Consider the following 17,831-nt stretch of genomic DNA (forward strand, 5'->3'; position numbering starts at 1 on the left):
GTAAGATTAATTGGCAAGACAAAAAGAGTATTGAACTATTAGAGAAATTTAAAGTAATTAATCCTAAATTACCCTACTTTTATGGCCTTCCCAAAACTCACAAAGACAATCTTCCATTCAGACCCATCGTTTCATGTGCCGGAGCTTTCAATTACAAAATTTCTAAATGGTTAGCTGGCCTTCTTTCCCCTTTTTTAGGCACTTTTTCTCCCAGTCACATTAAACATTCGGAAGATTTTTGTCACAAATTCAGAGAAGCACATATACCACTTCACAACATAAAACTTTTAAGCCTTGACGTAGACTCCCTATTCACAAAAGTACCAGTACAGGACGTTCTTCAGTTTTTAAGGGAAAAATTATCCCCCTATTCAGATCATTTCCCATTGGCGCTTGACAAAACAATGAAGTTAGTTGAATTATGTCATCTAATAACGTATTTTCATTTGGGGAATCATTCTACAAGCAAAAATTCGGGTGTAGTATGGGTAGTCCTTTAAGTCCTGTTTTAGCCAATCTGTACATAGAATACTCTGAAACTACAGTAATAAATGCAATAAAATCCAAAAACATGCTGTGGATGAGATATGTGGATGATATCCTAACATTTTGGGATGATAGGTGGGGCAATTTTAATGAATTCCTCTCAAAATTAAACACATTAGTGCCTAGCATCAAATTTAAAGTTGAATGGGAAACAGACAACAAAATTCCTTTTCTTGATGTTTTAATAATCAGACACGACAGAATACAAATTTACCATATACAGAAAACCAACGTTCTCACTTTCATACATTCACTACTTTAGCTATCACGACATTACTATCAAGATAAAGTGTAGCTTGCAACCTGTTCTTAAGAGCCTTACGAATTTGTTCCCCAGAATTCCTGGAAAAAGAATTTGAACTAATTCGCAAGCAACTTTCGTCTTTAAAGTATCCTGACCATATAATTGAAAAAGCAATTCACAAAGCAAACGTAATTTTCTACCGACCCCCTAAAGACAAAGACCAGAAATACACCCAACAATAAAATAAAAATTCCTCACCTGGAGACGATTAAGAGAGTAACCCACACCCTCGGAAAATCTAACCATTTTGCACTTACTTACCCAAATCCCTGATTAATGTCCAACAAAAGACATCTCCCAAGGACACTGGGGTTTACAAAATCCCATGCCAGGACTGTGACCAATCTTATATCGTATTTACAGGTAAATCACTTCCCCAGAGATTAATACAACGCAAAATGTCAGTTAGGTATGGACAACAGAACTTGGCTATTTTCAACCATATAAATGAACATAACCATAAAATAAACTGGAATTTGTCACATATAATTTATATAACCATAGAATAAACTGGAATTTGTCACGTATAATTTATAGCAGCAACTGCTGGTACAAGAGTCAAATGATAGAATCGGCCTTAATAAAAGAGAGGCAGGTAATGAACACCTCAAAATGAGCATGGATTTCAGATACAATCGACAAGGTTTTCATTCAACCAACACTTAAGATGATTAAAGGAAGATTATCAGCGGGGGTGACCTAAATTGGCTTGCCTGTGGATGGACCTCTTGGTATAAATACCACCTTTTCTGTAAACTTTTCTCATTCATCTTCCTGAAGAGGGAGACAGCAGTCTCTGAAATATAGTACTTTTCTCTCTATATTTTGGGGTGTTTATGGGCTCCTCTTATTAGATGGAATTCTGTTGTTACAGAACATTTTTACCAGTCATAATAATATATATATATATATATATTATAATATATATAATATATATATATATATATATAATAATAATATATATATATATTATAATATATATATATATATAAAAACAGCATTAATATAGTCACAATTCAGTACAGTATCTTTTTAGTGCAACATATCTTATGAGAATCAGTACGTATAAGGGTTTTCAGAGCAAGGATGGTTTGGAACCCTCATAGCCATCTAGTAAACTAAATGCAAGTTTCTTGTGATTCTGTCTGCACTGAAGGTTCATCAATATGCTGTAATTACAGTCAATTATATTTAAGTCTGTTGAACTTTACCCTTGTAAAGGACCTAACTTTGTTCTATCTCAAAATAAACTGCTCTTCCCCTCTTTTCCCAGACAAATAATAAAACTATATATAAAAAGGTAAAGGAAAACACAGGTATTCTAAAACTTTTATTTTCTTTTTTGGAGTATTGGATTTCTCAATTTACATAAAAAAAATTGCTGCACCTTGAGCAGATATCATAACAGTACAGCAGCCTAAATTATTTTCCTTTACATAGTATAAAAACTCTCGTATACTTAAGTACTAAAACTTTTTACACATACTTTACAAAATGTACAGAACTGATACAGGTGACCACACATACAGCAGTCATTTACAACCAATGTCAGTTAACAGACTCCTGAGAGCCATAAATGGGAATGTAACCCAAATTGCTTTGGCACAGCTTAAAAATTGGGATTAAAGAGTATAAAAGAATCTAGAAGAATCACGTCAAATAAAAGACAAGAAAAGCTTAGTCTATCAAATTCAAGGACACATTTTGTTTAAATTTTGCTAACCTAAAGAAATTCTCACAATATACACACTGTATAAACACTAACTTGTTTACATACAATACTAAAGCCTTATACACATTAGGTTAGCATCACATTTTAAATAATCTGTGTTTTATGTTCAAAGGCAAAACATTGGATGGCACATTATCTTCATGAAAGGCACCAAACCTGGAGCACTTCACAGGAATGTGAATCAGCAATTACTTGATCATCTCATAGCAGAGAAAGTCAAATATATAATATATATATCTGTATAACAGCCAAATTAAGAAGTGATTACAAGCCAATAACCTTACTTGCCTAATCAAACGTCCAGGTACTGTACTATGGAATAAAAATATTTGGTCCCTTACTATCTGTACATCTATTTTTACAAAAATATTAACAAGAATTAAATCTCGCAATTCACATGGAATGTTGCACCATATAATATATATGGCTACACACTTTAAAAACAGTCATACATAAAAGGACTTGGTAATATCCTTTTACTAATCTCTCATATAAGAAATTTACCATTTAAAACTTTGATTATCAATAAATTAACATGTAAAATTTATTTCACATAAGACACACCTCGGCACCTTTAGAATATTAAAATTTCTTTCATACTTTAGAACCAGGCACAGTGAGAGTGGTAGTGTGATGATGCGGTGGAGGAGGAGCCATTTTATGATGAGGACCTGTGAAGTGGCTTGCAGGTCGATAACTGGATCCATAGATCCCATCCATGTGTGGAAGGTCACGAAGATGATCACGAGTATTCTCACCAGAACCTCCACGCTGACTAACATGTATATTTGACTGGGAAGGATTCAGTGACTGGCCGCCTCGAACAGTCTGGTTGCCATGCATGGATGATCCTGATGTTTGCTTGTACATGTTGGCTGGATGTGACTGTGAAGCATTTGTATATACTGGGTTGCTTGGAATGTTGTTATTCACATTATCTGAAAATAGTGGTATATAGCTATTTTATCTTTTGGCCCAATTTTGGGTTATCAGTTCTATCTTGGCACAAGTCTTGTTTGTTAATTAAAGAAAATAGCCTTCATTTGAATTGTCTGTTAACAGAACATTCATAGTAGTACTCTTGTTATTGCAACAAACCTTAAAATTATTATTATATTAGATAAAACTTTCAGAAGCATCTCACTTATAAATTTTGAATAAAAATGACAACAAATATATTTGTATGTAATAAAAAAAAAAAAAAAGTTTCACACCATTGTAAGACTTGGGAAATACTTGAATTGTCCATTAGTATCAATAATAAAATTGAAAACTCATAATAAATTGCTAATACTTTTGATTTTAATAATCATTCTGCATAAAATTTTTCCTTGAACTGTCTAATAATATATTTATAATAAAACTTAAAAAATCATAATAAATTGCTAATTTTATTTTCAAATTATTTTGTCCAGGGCACAAAATCAACAACCACCCACTTCAAACTGAAGTGCAAGCTAATACAATAATTTGTTTGATATGAGTATATTAATCTATAGAACATTAAAACATTGTTTTAAACACCTTCACAAAAAAACTAATTTGTGAAAAATTTATTCACCCGCTGAATGGTAAATTTTAATTCGCGATAACTAGTCAAAAATTCTTCACAGATGAAAATAGTGATGGTGCATGTGGGCCAGAGCAAAAATAAAAAAAAATAAAAAAAATTGAAAAAAATAATGCAAAACATATTCAATATTCAAAAGCAATTTCCATACTGTAAGAAATGCATGAAAAACTGTACAACATAAAAATATGAAATGGCAATTTCTTAATACAGTACTTACTTTTTGCAGCAGCCACAGCTGCAGCTGGTGGTGGTGGCCCTGGTGGTGGGGGATGATGTCTTCTTGGGAGAGATGTACTACTGTTATCCTGAGCATGGGATATTATGGCCTGTACACTCTCATACTCATAGTAATTACTCACAGGCCTATGCTGGTGTTCGCGCACTGACTCCCGAGGTCCCCGCTGACTTTGGTACTCACGGGCTTCACGACTACAGTAAAATTTGTAGCATTAATAAATCTGGTTCAAAGTAGTTATAAATATATAAATGACTTCATGTCACCCTGCTCCAGCCATAAAGGATTGTGAACTTTATAGCTGAAAAAATTACCTCTTATCTACCTGCATCACAACATAAATTAACCAATATTCTCACTTTGCAATTATAACTACATCATAACTTCAAACAACAAGTACATGTACCACATAATTATAACTTACTCATCACAATATGACAAGTCAACAAAAGATTAATTGCCAGAATAACTGCATCAGTAATGTGCATACACAAAACATCTAATTTTAAATGCACTACTGCATCCCATTTACAAGTCCTAGGTATGACAGGCCGGAAGTTTTGGTGGTGGTTAATGTAGTGGTTTGCATGTCAACTAACGTATCAGGGTAACTTTGTAACAAGTCTAGCTTTGTATACCAATGATAGGCTTAGTACAGCAATGATTAAGAACTTTACAACAACATTTTGAAAATTTGTTGACAGCATCTGGTATTAAACCAATACTGATTATGATAAGTGTATTGCTATTATACCTCTAATGCTACCAACAAGAAGCAAATGTCTACAAATAGAACAAACCAGAATAACAAAAATGTCCCTCATATTAAGGTAAAGCACCCAGTGAGCTAGTGACCTTGAAATGAAACTTATTAGTTATAATGATACCCTACCTACCAATCAGTGCACCCTGTAACGTTCATTTAGTTGCCATTACTTAGAAATACCCCACATTGATGGTCTCCTGTGTTCAAATTCATCTGTTCCCTTTAAAAGAAAATGACAATCATCCTTTAGCACTGGACAACCAGCGTTGGATACCGAAGTCCAGTTTGTTAATTGAATACTTTCCATACACCTCACGCATTACTCATTTCAAAAGATTACTAAATTATATGTTGACACTCAGGTGGCTTGCCCGAAGGATTTGTTCAAGGTAACAATTGAAAACTAGTGTGAGGTCAAATTAAAGTAGTCAAGACATATGTAAGAAGAGACCAAAAGTAATGGATAAAAGTAGGAAGACAGCAAAACTACTGGGGGATTAAAGTATTACAGAAGAGTACCTCAACTAACATCTACAGTACACCACATAGGGCAAACCATAAGTGGTACCCTCTATGGACCTAATTTAGGCAAAAAGGCAGTTTAAACTGAAATACAGAACTTATGAAAACTAACTATTTTTTCTTGGATTTCTTGTTTATCTGTAGTCTAACTACCCTTGGGGAATACCACAGACTACAATGAGTGTCATTTTTATGTACTGTAATGGTACTACTGGTTTTTTGTAGCAACCCTTCAATTCCCAGAAGCAGTGCTTTATCTTCGACTTTTCTTCATGTGTTCTCATTTGGTACCAGAAGCAGCTCTTTATCTTCGACTTTTCATCTGCTCTCATTTGGTACCCTTCCAGTGTTTCAGTGGTCTGGGTAAAAACTATAATAAATTTTTTATGTTCTGTTACAGAAAGGCAAAACAACTTCTCTATCAAAACTCCTAGTGATATCTCTCAACATACTTTAATGAACAAGTGCAATTTTTTTTCAGGACTTATTTTGCCCACAGGCAGTCATTTTCAGTGCATATTTGTCCATTACAGTAAAAATCTTATCTTCCAACTTTATAATATGCTCTCCTTGCTACATAGAAGAATTTTATTTGGAAGAAACTTGCCAATCATGCCAGCAGTTCTGATTTTTTCCCTAAGAATGTACAAACTTCATCAATAAATATATTAAAACATGTCATTTGATAACAGCATCAAAATCAGTCTCCAAAAAACTTCAGCTAATTTTACAAAATATGCATACATTCCTCAATTATTTTTGCTTAAAACAATAACTATACTATCAACACTTTGGGAAATACTAAAGAGACTGTCAATTTGTTATTTACATTCAAAATGTTCATAGTAATATGCAATTTATTTGCTTACCTGTAAAAAGTAACTACAAACACTTTCACAGCCTGTCAAATTTTTATCATTCACATGAAGTTACCAAGTCACATGCCCTAAGGACTAAACTACAATTCACATGAAGTTACCAAGTCATATTATGCCCTAAGGACTAAACTACAAATCACAAGAAGTTACTAAGTCATACCCTAAGGACTAAATTACAAGTGAAATAATTACCACAATTTATAAACTATATTTTCAAAATACGTAAATTACATAAACACTAGTTTAATAGAATGAATTTAATAAAGTAGGACTGTAAAACTGAGGATAAGTAAAGGCAAAGTTTAGCCTAAACAAGACTTATTAGTCACATCTAACAACAGCTGTGATTACTCCTTGTATTAAACAATCTTTTCTAGGTTATTTACAGCTATGGTTTATGTTAGGTTACATTCTCCTAGTGCCACCCATTATACCCATTTGGGTACTAGAAAAGGGCATTATTTTGGCAAATTAACATTGCGCATTATTCACATGTACATTTTACTCTATATATATATTATAGTGCATCATTGTCCTGGTCTTTGCTGACACTTTCTTTTTACTGCAGGGAACACACAGCACTTGCAACAGTTTTTAACCTACTACAGGTCATAAGTCCTAATCTGCATGCACTACTGATTTTTCTTTACATGTTTTACTTTATGAGTCAAGTATAGACTATTTAGTAATATAAACAACCCATCCAACTGCTTAAAGGTTTCAAATTTTGCCCATGGAAAAATCACTTCACTCCAGGTTTACATTTAAACTAAAGTAAGAAATGACAAAATAGAAAAAAATATAGGGAAAAGTATCACATCCCAATTATGATTGGAGAAAATTTAGTGCAACATACATATTTTTATACAACTCGGTTCAATGATACATACTCGACACTTGAAATGTACATACGTACACTGCTTGCAAAAACCAATAGCAACACACTGCAACATTCAAGGTGAGGAATTCTAAAATGTACTCTACACTTTAAATGTTCCACCACTGAAGTATTACATCAATAAAAATTTTCAGGACTGCATACTTAAACTTATATGCAAAATTCCATGCTTTAGTTGCCCATACTCAATATTAATAATACATGCACTACAATCACAACAATGTCAAACCATTAACCTTGCTACCACGAATTACTAATATCAGTCTCTTAGGCTATCTGAGCTGTGTAATAGACACAAGAAATAAGGATTAATAAAATATCTAAATATAATTTCTAAAAATATGCAATCTAAAAAAAATTCTTCAAAAGTAAATCTAAAATTTTAGCAATAAGAAAAGCTACATACAGTAAACCCCAGGTATTCGCAGGCTCACAATTCACTGATTCTGCAATTCATGGAATTTTCCTTGGAACCTATAAATTATTCACAGGAACCTCACCCATTTGCATCCTTTTCTGTTGAGCAAGATTCTGTATTTTCATATTTTCATATAGACAAAATAATGATTTACAGTACCAGCAGTCCCTGGTTATCGGCAATCTGGTTTTAAGGGGCTTGTCTAGTGCTGAAATGCGCCAATTTCCCATTATCAGTGCCAAAATCTGGTTATTGGCACTGATAAGGGCTAAAAATTGCTAATTTTGGGTTACCGGCAATTTTCTCTTATCAAGCCGTCGGAACGTAACCCCCACTGATAAATGGGGACTGCCTGTACTAATTATCAAATACTGATAAGTTTAATAAGATTAAATAATAAAAATAATAATTCTCTCTCTTACTGAGATGAGAGAATTTTTAAGCATATGTAAGGGTGGAGTGTGCATCCTATCATCACAGGACATCTCTGATGAGTAGCATACTGAACTTATGTCATCATAGGGGATCACCTCATAGGACGTCTCCTCTACTGGGAATGCACATTCTTTTGGCAGTGCGAGGATATCTCTGTTTACAGTGCAATTCCTTTGACAGTGCCCAAGTTGACAGTAGGACATTTAGAATGTATGTGTAGTGCATATTATCCTATTGTCTCCTTTGTCTACTTGGAGAAGACACGTTCGACCTCTTCCCTACACAGTTCAACAGGAAACTAAAGGTCTATTGTTCATGGTCCCAGATCTGTTCACTGGGGCAGAGGACTCCTTCTGCATACTGGGAACATCCTGGGATGTTACGCCTTTCCTCCATTCTGCCTGTTCCAGAGTAATGTTCCAAAGTCTTCGATAGCTCTGATAACTCCTTGTGGCCCCAAGCTGAGTGGCCAAGAGATTCCACCTTAGCACAACCTTCTCTGCCAGTCTCGTGTGGAAAGTTACTTCCAATCAGTAGAATCTATATCTCTTCATGTCTGGAGTCTCTCCAGTATCTCTTTCGAGCGAGAGATCTTTCTTGCGGAGCACAGACTCAGATGTATGGCTACTTCAGAGGATTTTCATCAGCTGTTTAAAAGATGAGCAGTCTGCTGTGACTGTGGTCATCAAAGGGATTTCTCTCCACTCAAAGAGTTCCTGCTTGGTAGATAAAGATCCGAATCATTTTCAGAACAGAGGAAATTCATTCTGTTTATACTGGCAAGGGGCTACAGGGCTGACTTATTATTTCATCTGAAAGATGTGGACATCACTACGCCCTGGGAATTCTCAATGTAGTTCAAGAGCTTTGAGCAGTCTTGTTCACCTAGGAAACTCAAGACTTCCTATGTGAAACCTAACTCTGGCACTGAGTAGTCTCACTTAGAGGTCCTTCGAGTACACTGTGTCAATCATCTTACGGGAAACCAACTTTCTCAACAGTTTTCCTTCTGACCTTGGCTTCCTTAGAAGAGTTGGAGAACTCTATAATCAGGATTATGACAAACTCACAAGGGATTGGGGTCAGTAGCTTTCGAATTTGCCCTGGAATTCATAGCAAAGACCCAGATTCCTACAGTTCACGATAACAGATTTGCCTACTTACAGTGTGGAGTCTGTTATCAGCAGCCTTCATGAGTCTCCTTTGAACCATCAGAGCACTGCATTGTTATCTAAAGGACTCGTCACCTAGAGCTTAAGTGTCATAGACTATGTCCACACAGGCCAGACCAAGAAAGAGGTGTCCTAGAATACCATTTCGTTAAACTGCATGGGGTGATTAGGCAAGCCTAGTCCTCATCGTCAAGTTGTGTCACCTATCCGTACATGCAGAAGTGCATTACATCAGAGGAATAGGTTCCTCCCTGGCATTTATGAAGAATTTATCTGCTCATAGGGTTTTGAATGCTATTTCCTGACAGCATCAACCCGCTTTCACTTTCTTCTACCTGAAGGATGTTGCCCACAGATCCTTGGACACTTTTTCCTTAGGTCCAGTGGTGGCTGTTCAACAAGTGTAACTCATCCAGTGGCCCTGGCGGGTCAGTTTATATCTTGCCTAAGGGTGCTTGAGTGGAGTAGGGAATGAGTGAGATGACTGGTCTCTTTCCTTTACCTTTTCTCCTTTCTTCATCCCTACAGGCAGTTTGAAGAATAGACACATCATATGCTGAAACTGGCTTGATGCAGGTGGATTGAGTGTTAGATATCCACATATCTAACCATCTCAAAGGCTTAGGTCCTCGTCTTTAGAATTTTCATTTCTAAGAAGAATGATCAGGTGCGCCGAGCCTCCAGTTGGTTCGGGATTCTCATACCTCCCTCCCAAGATTTGTATTTTTCATAGCAAACTAGCCTGAGCTCTTTTTCATCCTGGGTTGGAAGAAACTGATGCATCACTAGGTTCAAGCATGGTCTCTTGACTCTCTTCCACCTCATCTAAGTATCAGATGCCAGATGCCACATATTCCTTTCATTTAACCCTTAAACGCCGAAGCGGTAAAAATAAAAAACTCCCCCGAATGCCGGAGCCGGTTTTGAGTGAGCGCGGAAGCGGAAAAAATAATTTTTTCAAAAAATCACAGCACGCTTAGTTTTGAAGATTAAGAGTTCATTTTTGGCTCCTTTTTTTTTGTCATTGCCTGAAGTTTAGTATGCAATCATCAGAAATGAAAAATAATATCATTATCTTATGTAAATGATGCGATATATGGTAGCAAAAAAAAATTATTCATACATAATTGTATTAAAATCACGCTGTGCAAAAAACGGTAAAGGCAAAAGAGTTTCTTTTTTTTCGTTGTATTGTACACTAAATTGCAATCATTTTGATATATAATACATTGTAAAACAATAAAAGCAACACCGGAAAAATATTATCACAAAATGATGTACGAATTCGTAACGCGCAAACGTAAAAAAATGTTTTTTTCAAAAATTCACTTTAAATCCTAAATATTGTTTTCTAGGAGACGTTCCAATTTGTTTCAAAATGAATTACAAATGAATGTTGAATATTACGATACTGTAGAGTTTTAGCTTACAATTGCGTTTTTCGGACCATTTCGGTAGAGTCAAAGTGACCACCGAAAAACGTGATTTTTTTCTATTTATCGTGATTTATATGCCAATATTTCGAAAATGAGAAAAGCTACAACCTTCAAATATTTTTCCTTTTATTTTACATGAAATTGCGCACATTTTCATATATAAAACTCTATGAAATGCCTAATATGAAACGGGCGGAAGCAAATTTTCAGAGAATTCGATGTACGCAATTCGGAGATTTATGGCGGAGAATCCGCACACGGAGGGAAGGAAAGTTTGTTTCATAAATTCACCATAAATCGAAATATTGTGCTAGAGACTTCCAATTTGTTACAAAATTAAGGTAAATGATTGAATATTACTAGAATATAAGAGTTTTAGCTTACAATTGCGTTTTTCGACCATTTTGGTAGAGTCAAAATTGACCGAAGGTTGAAAATTTGTCACTTATCATTTTTTATATGAAAATATTTCAAAACTGATAAAAGCTACAACCATGGGTTGTTTTTAGTTGTATTGTGCATGAAATTGCGCACATTTCCATATATAAAACTTTATGTAACGGCTAATTTTAAAATGGTGCAAACATTACCACAATCGCATGTATGATTTTTTTCGGAAGAGTTACCACGCGGATGTAAGGAAAAAGTTTTTTCATAAATTCACCATAAATCGAAATATTGTGCTAGAGACTTCCAATTTGTTGCAAAATTAAGGTAAATAGTTGAATATTACTACAATATAAGAGTTTTAGCTTACAATTTCGTTTTTCAACCATTTCGGTAGAGTCAAAGTTGACCGAAGGTTGAAATTTTGGCACTTATCGTTATTTATATGGAAATATTTCAAAACTGATAAAAGTTACAATCATGAGTATTTTTTTGTTGTATTCTAAATGAAATTGCGCACATTTACATATATAATACTTCATGTAACAGATAATTTAAAACGGTGCAAAAATTATGTCAAAGTGACGAAATAATTTTTGAGATGTGTCACTGATACTTTTTAGTGCGATAAGAAAGAAATTCGCGCTTGCGTGCCTGCGTAACGATTGTAAACAAAACAACGCCTTGATCCGTGAACTAACAGCATCCCCCAAGGCGCGTGATTCAAAAGTTTTTGGCTGGTAGGCCTATAAGTATTTTTCCGCGAATTTAAAAAAAAAACTTTTTTGAGCCGACGTATGGTACGTCCATTCGGAAATCGGGGGAGATTTTGACTCGACGTTTAATACGTCCATTCGGCGTTTAAGGGTTAATTTTTTTTTTTAACTGGTTTCCAGCCGGCACCAGAAGATTTATCCTACTGTTAAGACCTCAAGTTTATTAGCTATGAAAAATACAAAATAATAAAAAATTTCTCACGCTTTTGTTTCGTATCATAAATAAATGATTTACTAATTTTCAAATATTAATATTAATGTAAACAGCAAAATATAAATTCATTAAAGAAAATATAGTGTATAAATTCATTAAAGCAAATATAATGAATTAATAAGGTCTTAGTTCAATAAATTGATAAATTACACAAAATTTAAAGGAATACAAATCTATTCCCAAACTTTTCCTTTGGAGGGAGGGGGAGAGGGTGTAACCAACCTCCCCCCCCCCCTTTTCTCTCTCTCTCTCTCTCTCTCTCTCTCTCTCTCTCTCTCTCTCTCTCTCTCTCTCTCTCTCTCTCTCAAAAAAGAAAAAAAAAAGGGAAGTGATTGATAGAGTACGCAGTCCCCGGTTTATGACCACTCTGGCTTATGAGGTTACCAACACTTTAAATATATTCATCAGAAATTATTAACCGGTTTACGATGCATGTTCCGGGGTTATGGCGCTGATCCAATGAAAGAAAGATGACTCCAAAAAGGCAAAATAATCAATATTTGGATTTATTTTTATGAAAATGGCAATAAAAATAAAGTTTACATAGTTTTCAATAAACCCAAAGCTTTAAAAGTAAGGTTTTCTTAGGATTTTTGACAGTTATGGTTTACAACGATTTTCGGCTTACGATGCGGCCGAAGAACAGAACACCCATCGTAAACCGGGGATTGCCTGTAATAGGATAATAGTTTAATGTATATTTGATGTAGGATGATGCTTTTAAATAAATATTTGGTACTTGAACTTTCAAGACCGGCAGCTACAAGCATTTTTAGGGGAGGGCAGCAATTATTCGCGGATTTTAACAATTTGCGAGGTTCTGGTACACATCCCTTGCGAATACTGGGGGTCACTGTACAGACTGAAACTGCAAACAAATACCATCTCTATTTATAGCATTTCCAGTAAAAATATATAACACTATGTACAGTACTACAATCCAAGGATGTACAGTTCAAGAACGAACTCATTTCTGCATGGGTATATGGACTAAATCAGACCACCCAATAAAACAGTAGCAAACCATTTAAACTACTTTCAGAACTTGAAGCTGATCCAGGTTCCTAGGGTCTCCTTCATTACATGCTCTACATAAATTCAAATATTTCTCCACTTTTCCAAATCTGAAGTCTGTCCTAAACAAAAAATCAGCAAATTTTTAGCTCTCCAATTTCAGTTAGATTACTTTGTCCAAATACCATGAGTTACGGTTATTGAAAAGTTAATCTACAGAGTGCCTACAAAGTTTTATCTTCATAGATGACATGAAACATTACTTTCATAACTTTCCATGATGGTAAAATAGAATGAAATTTTTTATCTAAAACCTCAACAGCCTTGGCTATAACCTGAACTAGATACACAATATAATGTAAAGATGCAAAATTGCCTAAGTTCATACCTTATTAATTACGTACTATGCAAAATTATCAAAGGATTTTATTGAATACATACTATGCTTCTTACTGAATAACAAGGGACTGACTTTCTATATTCTCTTCACAAACTAGCTAAGTACTCAACATTCCCTCACAAACTGCAATATGTACATAGATACAGCAACTGCAAGTGATAAATGTTCATGAGCATCCCCCAACAACTTGAAAAGTGATCCCTCAAGTTCACATAATAACCAAGATACTGAATCTTTACAAAATTACATGGATAAAATCAATATTGTTATTTACCTAAAAAGGATAAAAGACTATTACAGAGCAAATTCAAAATGAACAAATCATGAAAATGTTAACTTTGGCCTTTGCTCTATGGACCAATGTTCTTCAAGAGGACAAAAGTAAACCAAGCACCCGGATTAAATTATGTATGAACTTTGTCACCACTTAATGAAACCTTCAAAAACATGAAACAGAATACAAAGTTAACAGACTAAAAAGACTACAATTTTAAATGATGAATCATTTAAAAGTAAAGAACAAGCTTCATGCATCCACCAATACATGCAATATACCTTGCAAGAACAGATTCGTGAATAAACGTCTCCTCCAGTTTGTGCAACAGGTTACCATGGTTACCCTCCTGCAGCCTCCTGCTTTAGGGAAAGTAGGAGAAAGGAAGGTGTAATAGGAAACAGGAGGTAGTTAGTAATACCAACACCTTGGGTGACTGAATTAAAATTGGTAATAAGAGACAAATAAACACATACCATTATCCCACTAATACATAAAGATATAAAACACACTTAAAAATCTGAGTAAAAACCTGCATCTTTGCTAATGATTACAGTGTTGAAAGTTAAAAAACAAAAAGTACTTTGATGTAGAGAAAATAAGAACACATATATGAGTATTTTTGTTATACAATCTTGACTTCTGCTTCCTTAAGGTAAAAAGGTTACCTTAAATATAGTACAGGGTACAACAATAATTTTAATATGCTAGAGTTATTTGTAACCTTAATGCCTCCAACAAATACAAACGATTAGTGGGAAAGGAATGAAAAGCAGACTTCCAATTCCCCAGTTTAAACTTTAACAAAGGCTTTGGTTTATCTTGCTGTTGCAATCTGATAGAGCACAGCAGTGTTGGACAGTTTGATATTTTTGTTAAGAAAATTAATTGAAAATCTCAACATACAGGCATTACAAACTAAAACTAGGTAACTAAACAGAAAAGAATCATGAGATTCATCCAGCAGCTTTTACTATCCATATCCAATGAGAGCCATACAATTAAAGACAAAAATTACCTTTTGTTATTTGACTGGCAAACCTTCTCGATAGAAAGATAAAAGTAGCCAGCCATGATGGTAACACTTTTTAAATTTTTTATTCCCTAAAATAGACAATCAACTCCTCTAAGTTAGCACAAATTGTGCTAATTAAGTGAATGAAAGGCAGCATACTAAAAAACATTTACGTGGCACAAGAATAAATAAAATTATGTGAAAAGTCGGTAAACATTATATGTACTAGAAATTGAGTTTGGGAAAGATAATACAGACTGTGTACAGTACGTACTGTGCTACCAAAATGTATTCACAAACCTATGAAGTTAAAGATATGAAACAGTGATACACTGATGTTAAAAAAATGTTACAATAAATAATCGGTTTTCCTAGTGTTTACTCTAAAAAAATTTTCTGGGATAATTTTATGCAACAAAAGTAACTTTATGCGGCACATTGAGAAAATTGCAAATAAGTCACCTCCACACAAAATGAACATATACTGTGCCATTAATTCATTACACCATAAACTTACACCATCTGATGAATGATGAATAGTGAGTTATTCAAAGACAACTTAACAAGAACATGGCTTTAAATGGATAGTTGCATGTCTAGTACCTTGCATCATCTACAAAAAAATCTTGCTTATTTCCCAGTAGTACATAGATCAAATTTTAAAAACTTTATAGCACTGTTGGAGGATGTGTCCGACATCTCTAAGACGTTTTACTAAGGTATCCAATTTAAGTGTAATAACTTCTAAAAAAACAAAAAAAATACTGGTACAAAAATCATAAAATTGCTCCAAGAAAAATAAAGCATCACAATCTTAGAGATAAAGAAAAATGCAGTGGCATACTATAGTCTAATTCATTCTATCTGTGCATTCACCAATGTAGGTTTTAGGTAGATGTGTCATATGCATAGCTAGCTCTTGATTGGCTGAAATCAATGTTTCCTACATCATAAGCTTGCTCTCATAAAGATGCAATCTATTTCTTCAGTATTACATCTGAATTTCAATGCTTCTATATCTGTACTGTACAAAGAACCCTCATTTCTTCAGTAATACATATCAATCACCTTCTTTAAATCATAATATAAAGCTTTACATCATTAACATGATAAGCATACTAATGACAAGCTTGTAACCGTCCACTCTCAGGTCAAATGCAAACAAACTATGGGATGTTAATATGTATTAAATTTAAGGTATTTCAATTTCCTGCAGGTAAAATACACTAGTAGGGTAATATTCGAAATAGCAAAATAAAATTGTCTCTGAGGCTAGCTTAGACATACATAGTTTTTCCCATTGTTGGGCATTGGAACAGTACTTACACAGATTACTATAAATTACTATAAAAAAGTAATTTTGATTGAAATGGAATGAATGTGCACTTAAAACAAGTCCAGTAAATTAAAATATCTGGCAATTCAGAAGTACGGGTCCAGCTTCATTGGTCCATGCTTCATATTCTGGTAGTAAACCTATTTACAGGTTATTTTTTCAGTTCATAGATGTGGATATAATTTTGGTATCATAATAAAGTAATTTTTATGTTGATGTAATGAAATTGTTCATAGAATAAAGTTTGAATGATAAGGTAATCTTGTGATCTGAACAGTTTGTGGGCATGGGTTTACATGTAGCCTGGACTATACCACTGAGATAAAACAATTATTGCAAGACTATTGCTCGTTTGTCTTTCATGTGCTTGTAGGTATATTATTGATATACATCAGCATGTTTATAATTTATATTAAAAAGGATGAGGGTTCTTTGTATATACATATATTTAAAATTGTTATTAGGAAATATTTTAATGTTTATCACAACAAGCTAACAATATTGGAAACACCAACTGTCAGCTAATCACATGCTACCCATGCACATATGCCACATCTTCACCCATGAGTGGACAGATGAAATTAAACTGACTATAATATCAAAACATCATAAAATAATAAATAACAAATGGACATTAGCATAATAAAATTTAAAAAGTTCCATGTCAAGACTGAAGCAAAAATACCCATACTCCTCTACATCAACTATGAAATTTAAATTCTAGTATAACAAACATTTAAAAATCAGACTTACAAATACTTCATTAATATACCATGCTCAGAATTAAAATACAAAATAGCATACACAAAAGCTTGAAAACCCATAACAAAGCTACTACACACTGAGCCTCAAACATACAACTTACTCCATAGAAGAATATATGAAATTGTAATGCTGATATCTGTAGCTAAAGAAATTAAGATTACAGAGAAAACTGCAAAATTTTCCAAATAAATGGAATTATGACATCAATATAACACAATACATATGTATACTGTCATATCCATAAGATATATGCTGGCTGATTATATAAGCAGTACAGTAATTTGATTTCATCACATCTTCTATGAATCAATGACAGATACTCAGCATCAAAACCAGCATTCTAAGACCCATTGTTAAGAAAACTGGAGATAAATTAAAGTAAATAAAAAATCTCACCTAGTCTGCTTATCCTTAAAGTCCTTGTATTGCTGATTAGCTAATTTCTTTAGCCTTTCTTGCTCCTTGTTCTTGCTGCATGCAAAATAGAAACAAATATTGTGATGATCTAGAACAAAACCTAAGTGATCTTAAGTAGATAAAGGCCAATCACCATAGCTAGATGTTAGCATGTTAGATACGCAAGTGTAAATATCACAGACAGCAGTAGCAGATGTTGGGTTCAGTGTTTGTGAAAGTTAGTGCTTATATATTAAATTGGTGTATCACTTAAACAACTCACTACAGTGTGATTCTAATCATCTGCCTGAATAAAAAAAAATCATTATACAGCACAGC

General features: G+C 34.0%; 1 protein-coding gene across 24 annotated transcripts in view; it reads right to left on the reverse strand.

The window, feature by feature from the left end:
* Positions 1-2,167: 2,167 nt before the first annotated feature.
* The window catches only part of LOC135225810 (partitioning defective 3 homolog), a 463,764-nt gene continuing 448,100 nt past the window's right edge, over positions 2,168-17,831 (reverse strand). For 18 of the 24 annotated variants that reach the window (XM_064265319.1, XM_064265308.1, XM_064265309.1 and 15 more), the window contains 4 exons: positions 17,493-17,567; positions 14,262-14,342; positions 4,373-4,584; positions 2,168-3,520 (listed from right to left, as the gene is read on the reverse strand). In XM_064265319.1, the coding sequence (XP_064121389.1) occupies positions 3,177-3,520; positions 4,373-4,584; positions 14,262-14,342; positions 17,493-17,567 (712 nt within the window). In that variant the 3' untranslated portion in view covers positions 2,168-3,176. The remainder of the gene's footprint in view (positions 3,521-4,372; positions 4,585-14,261; positions 14,343-17,492; positions 17,568-17,831) is intronic. The other 6 variants (XM_064265312.1, XM_064265331.1, XM_064265330.1 and 3 more) reach the window with 4 other exon arrangements.

The sequence above is a fragment of the Macrobrachium nipponense genome, chromosome 13 (genome assembly GCF_015104395.2).
Source record: "Macrobrachium nipponense isolate FS-2020 chromosome 13, ASM1510439v2, whole genome shotgun sequence".
Lineage (NCBI taxonomy): Eukaryota > Metazoa > Arthropoda > Malacostraca > Decapoda > Palaemonidae > Macrobrachium > Macrobrachium nipponense.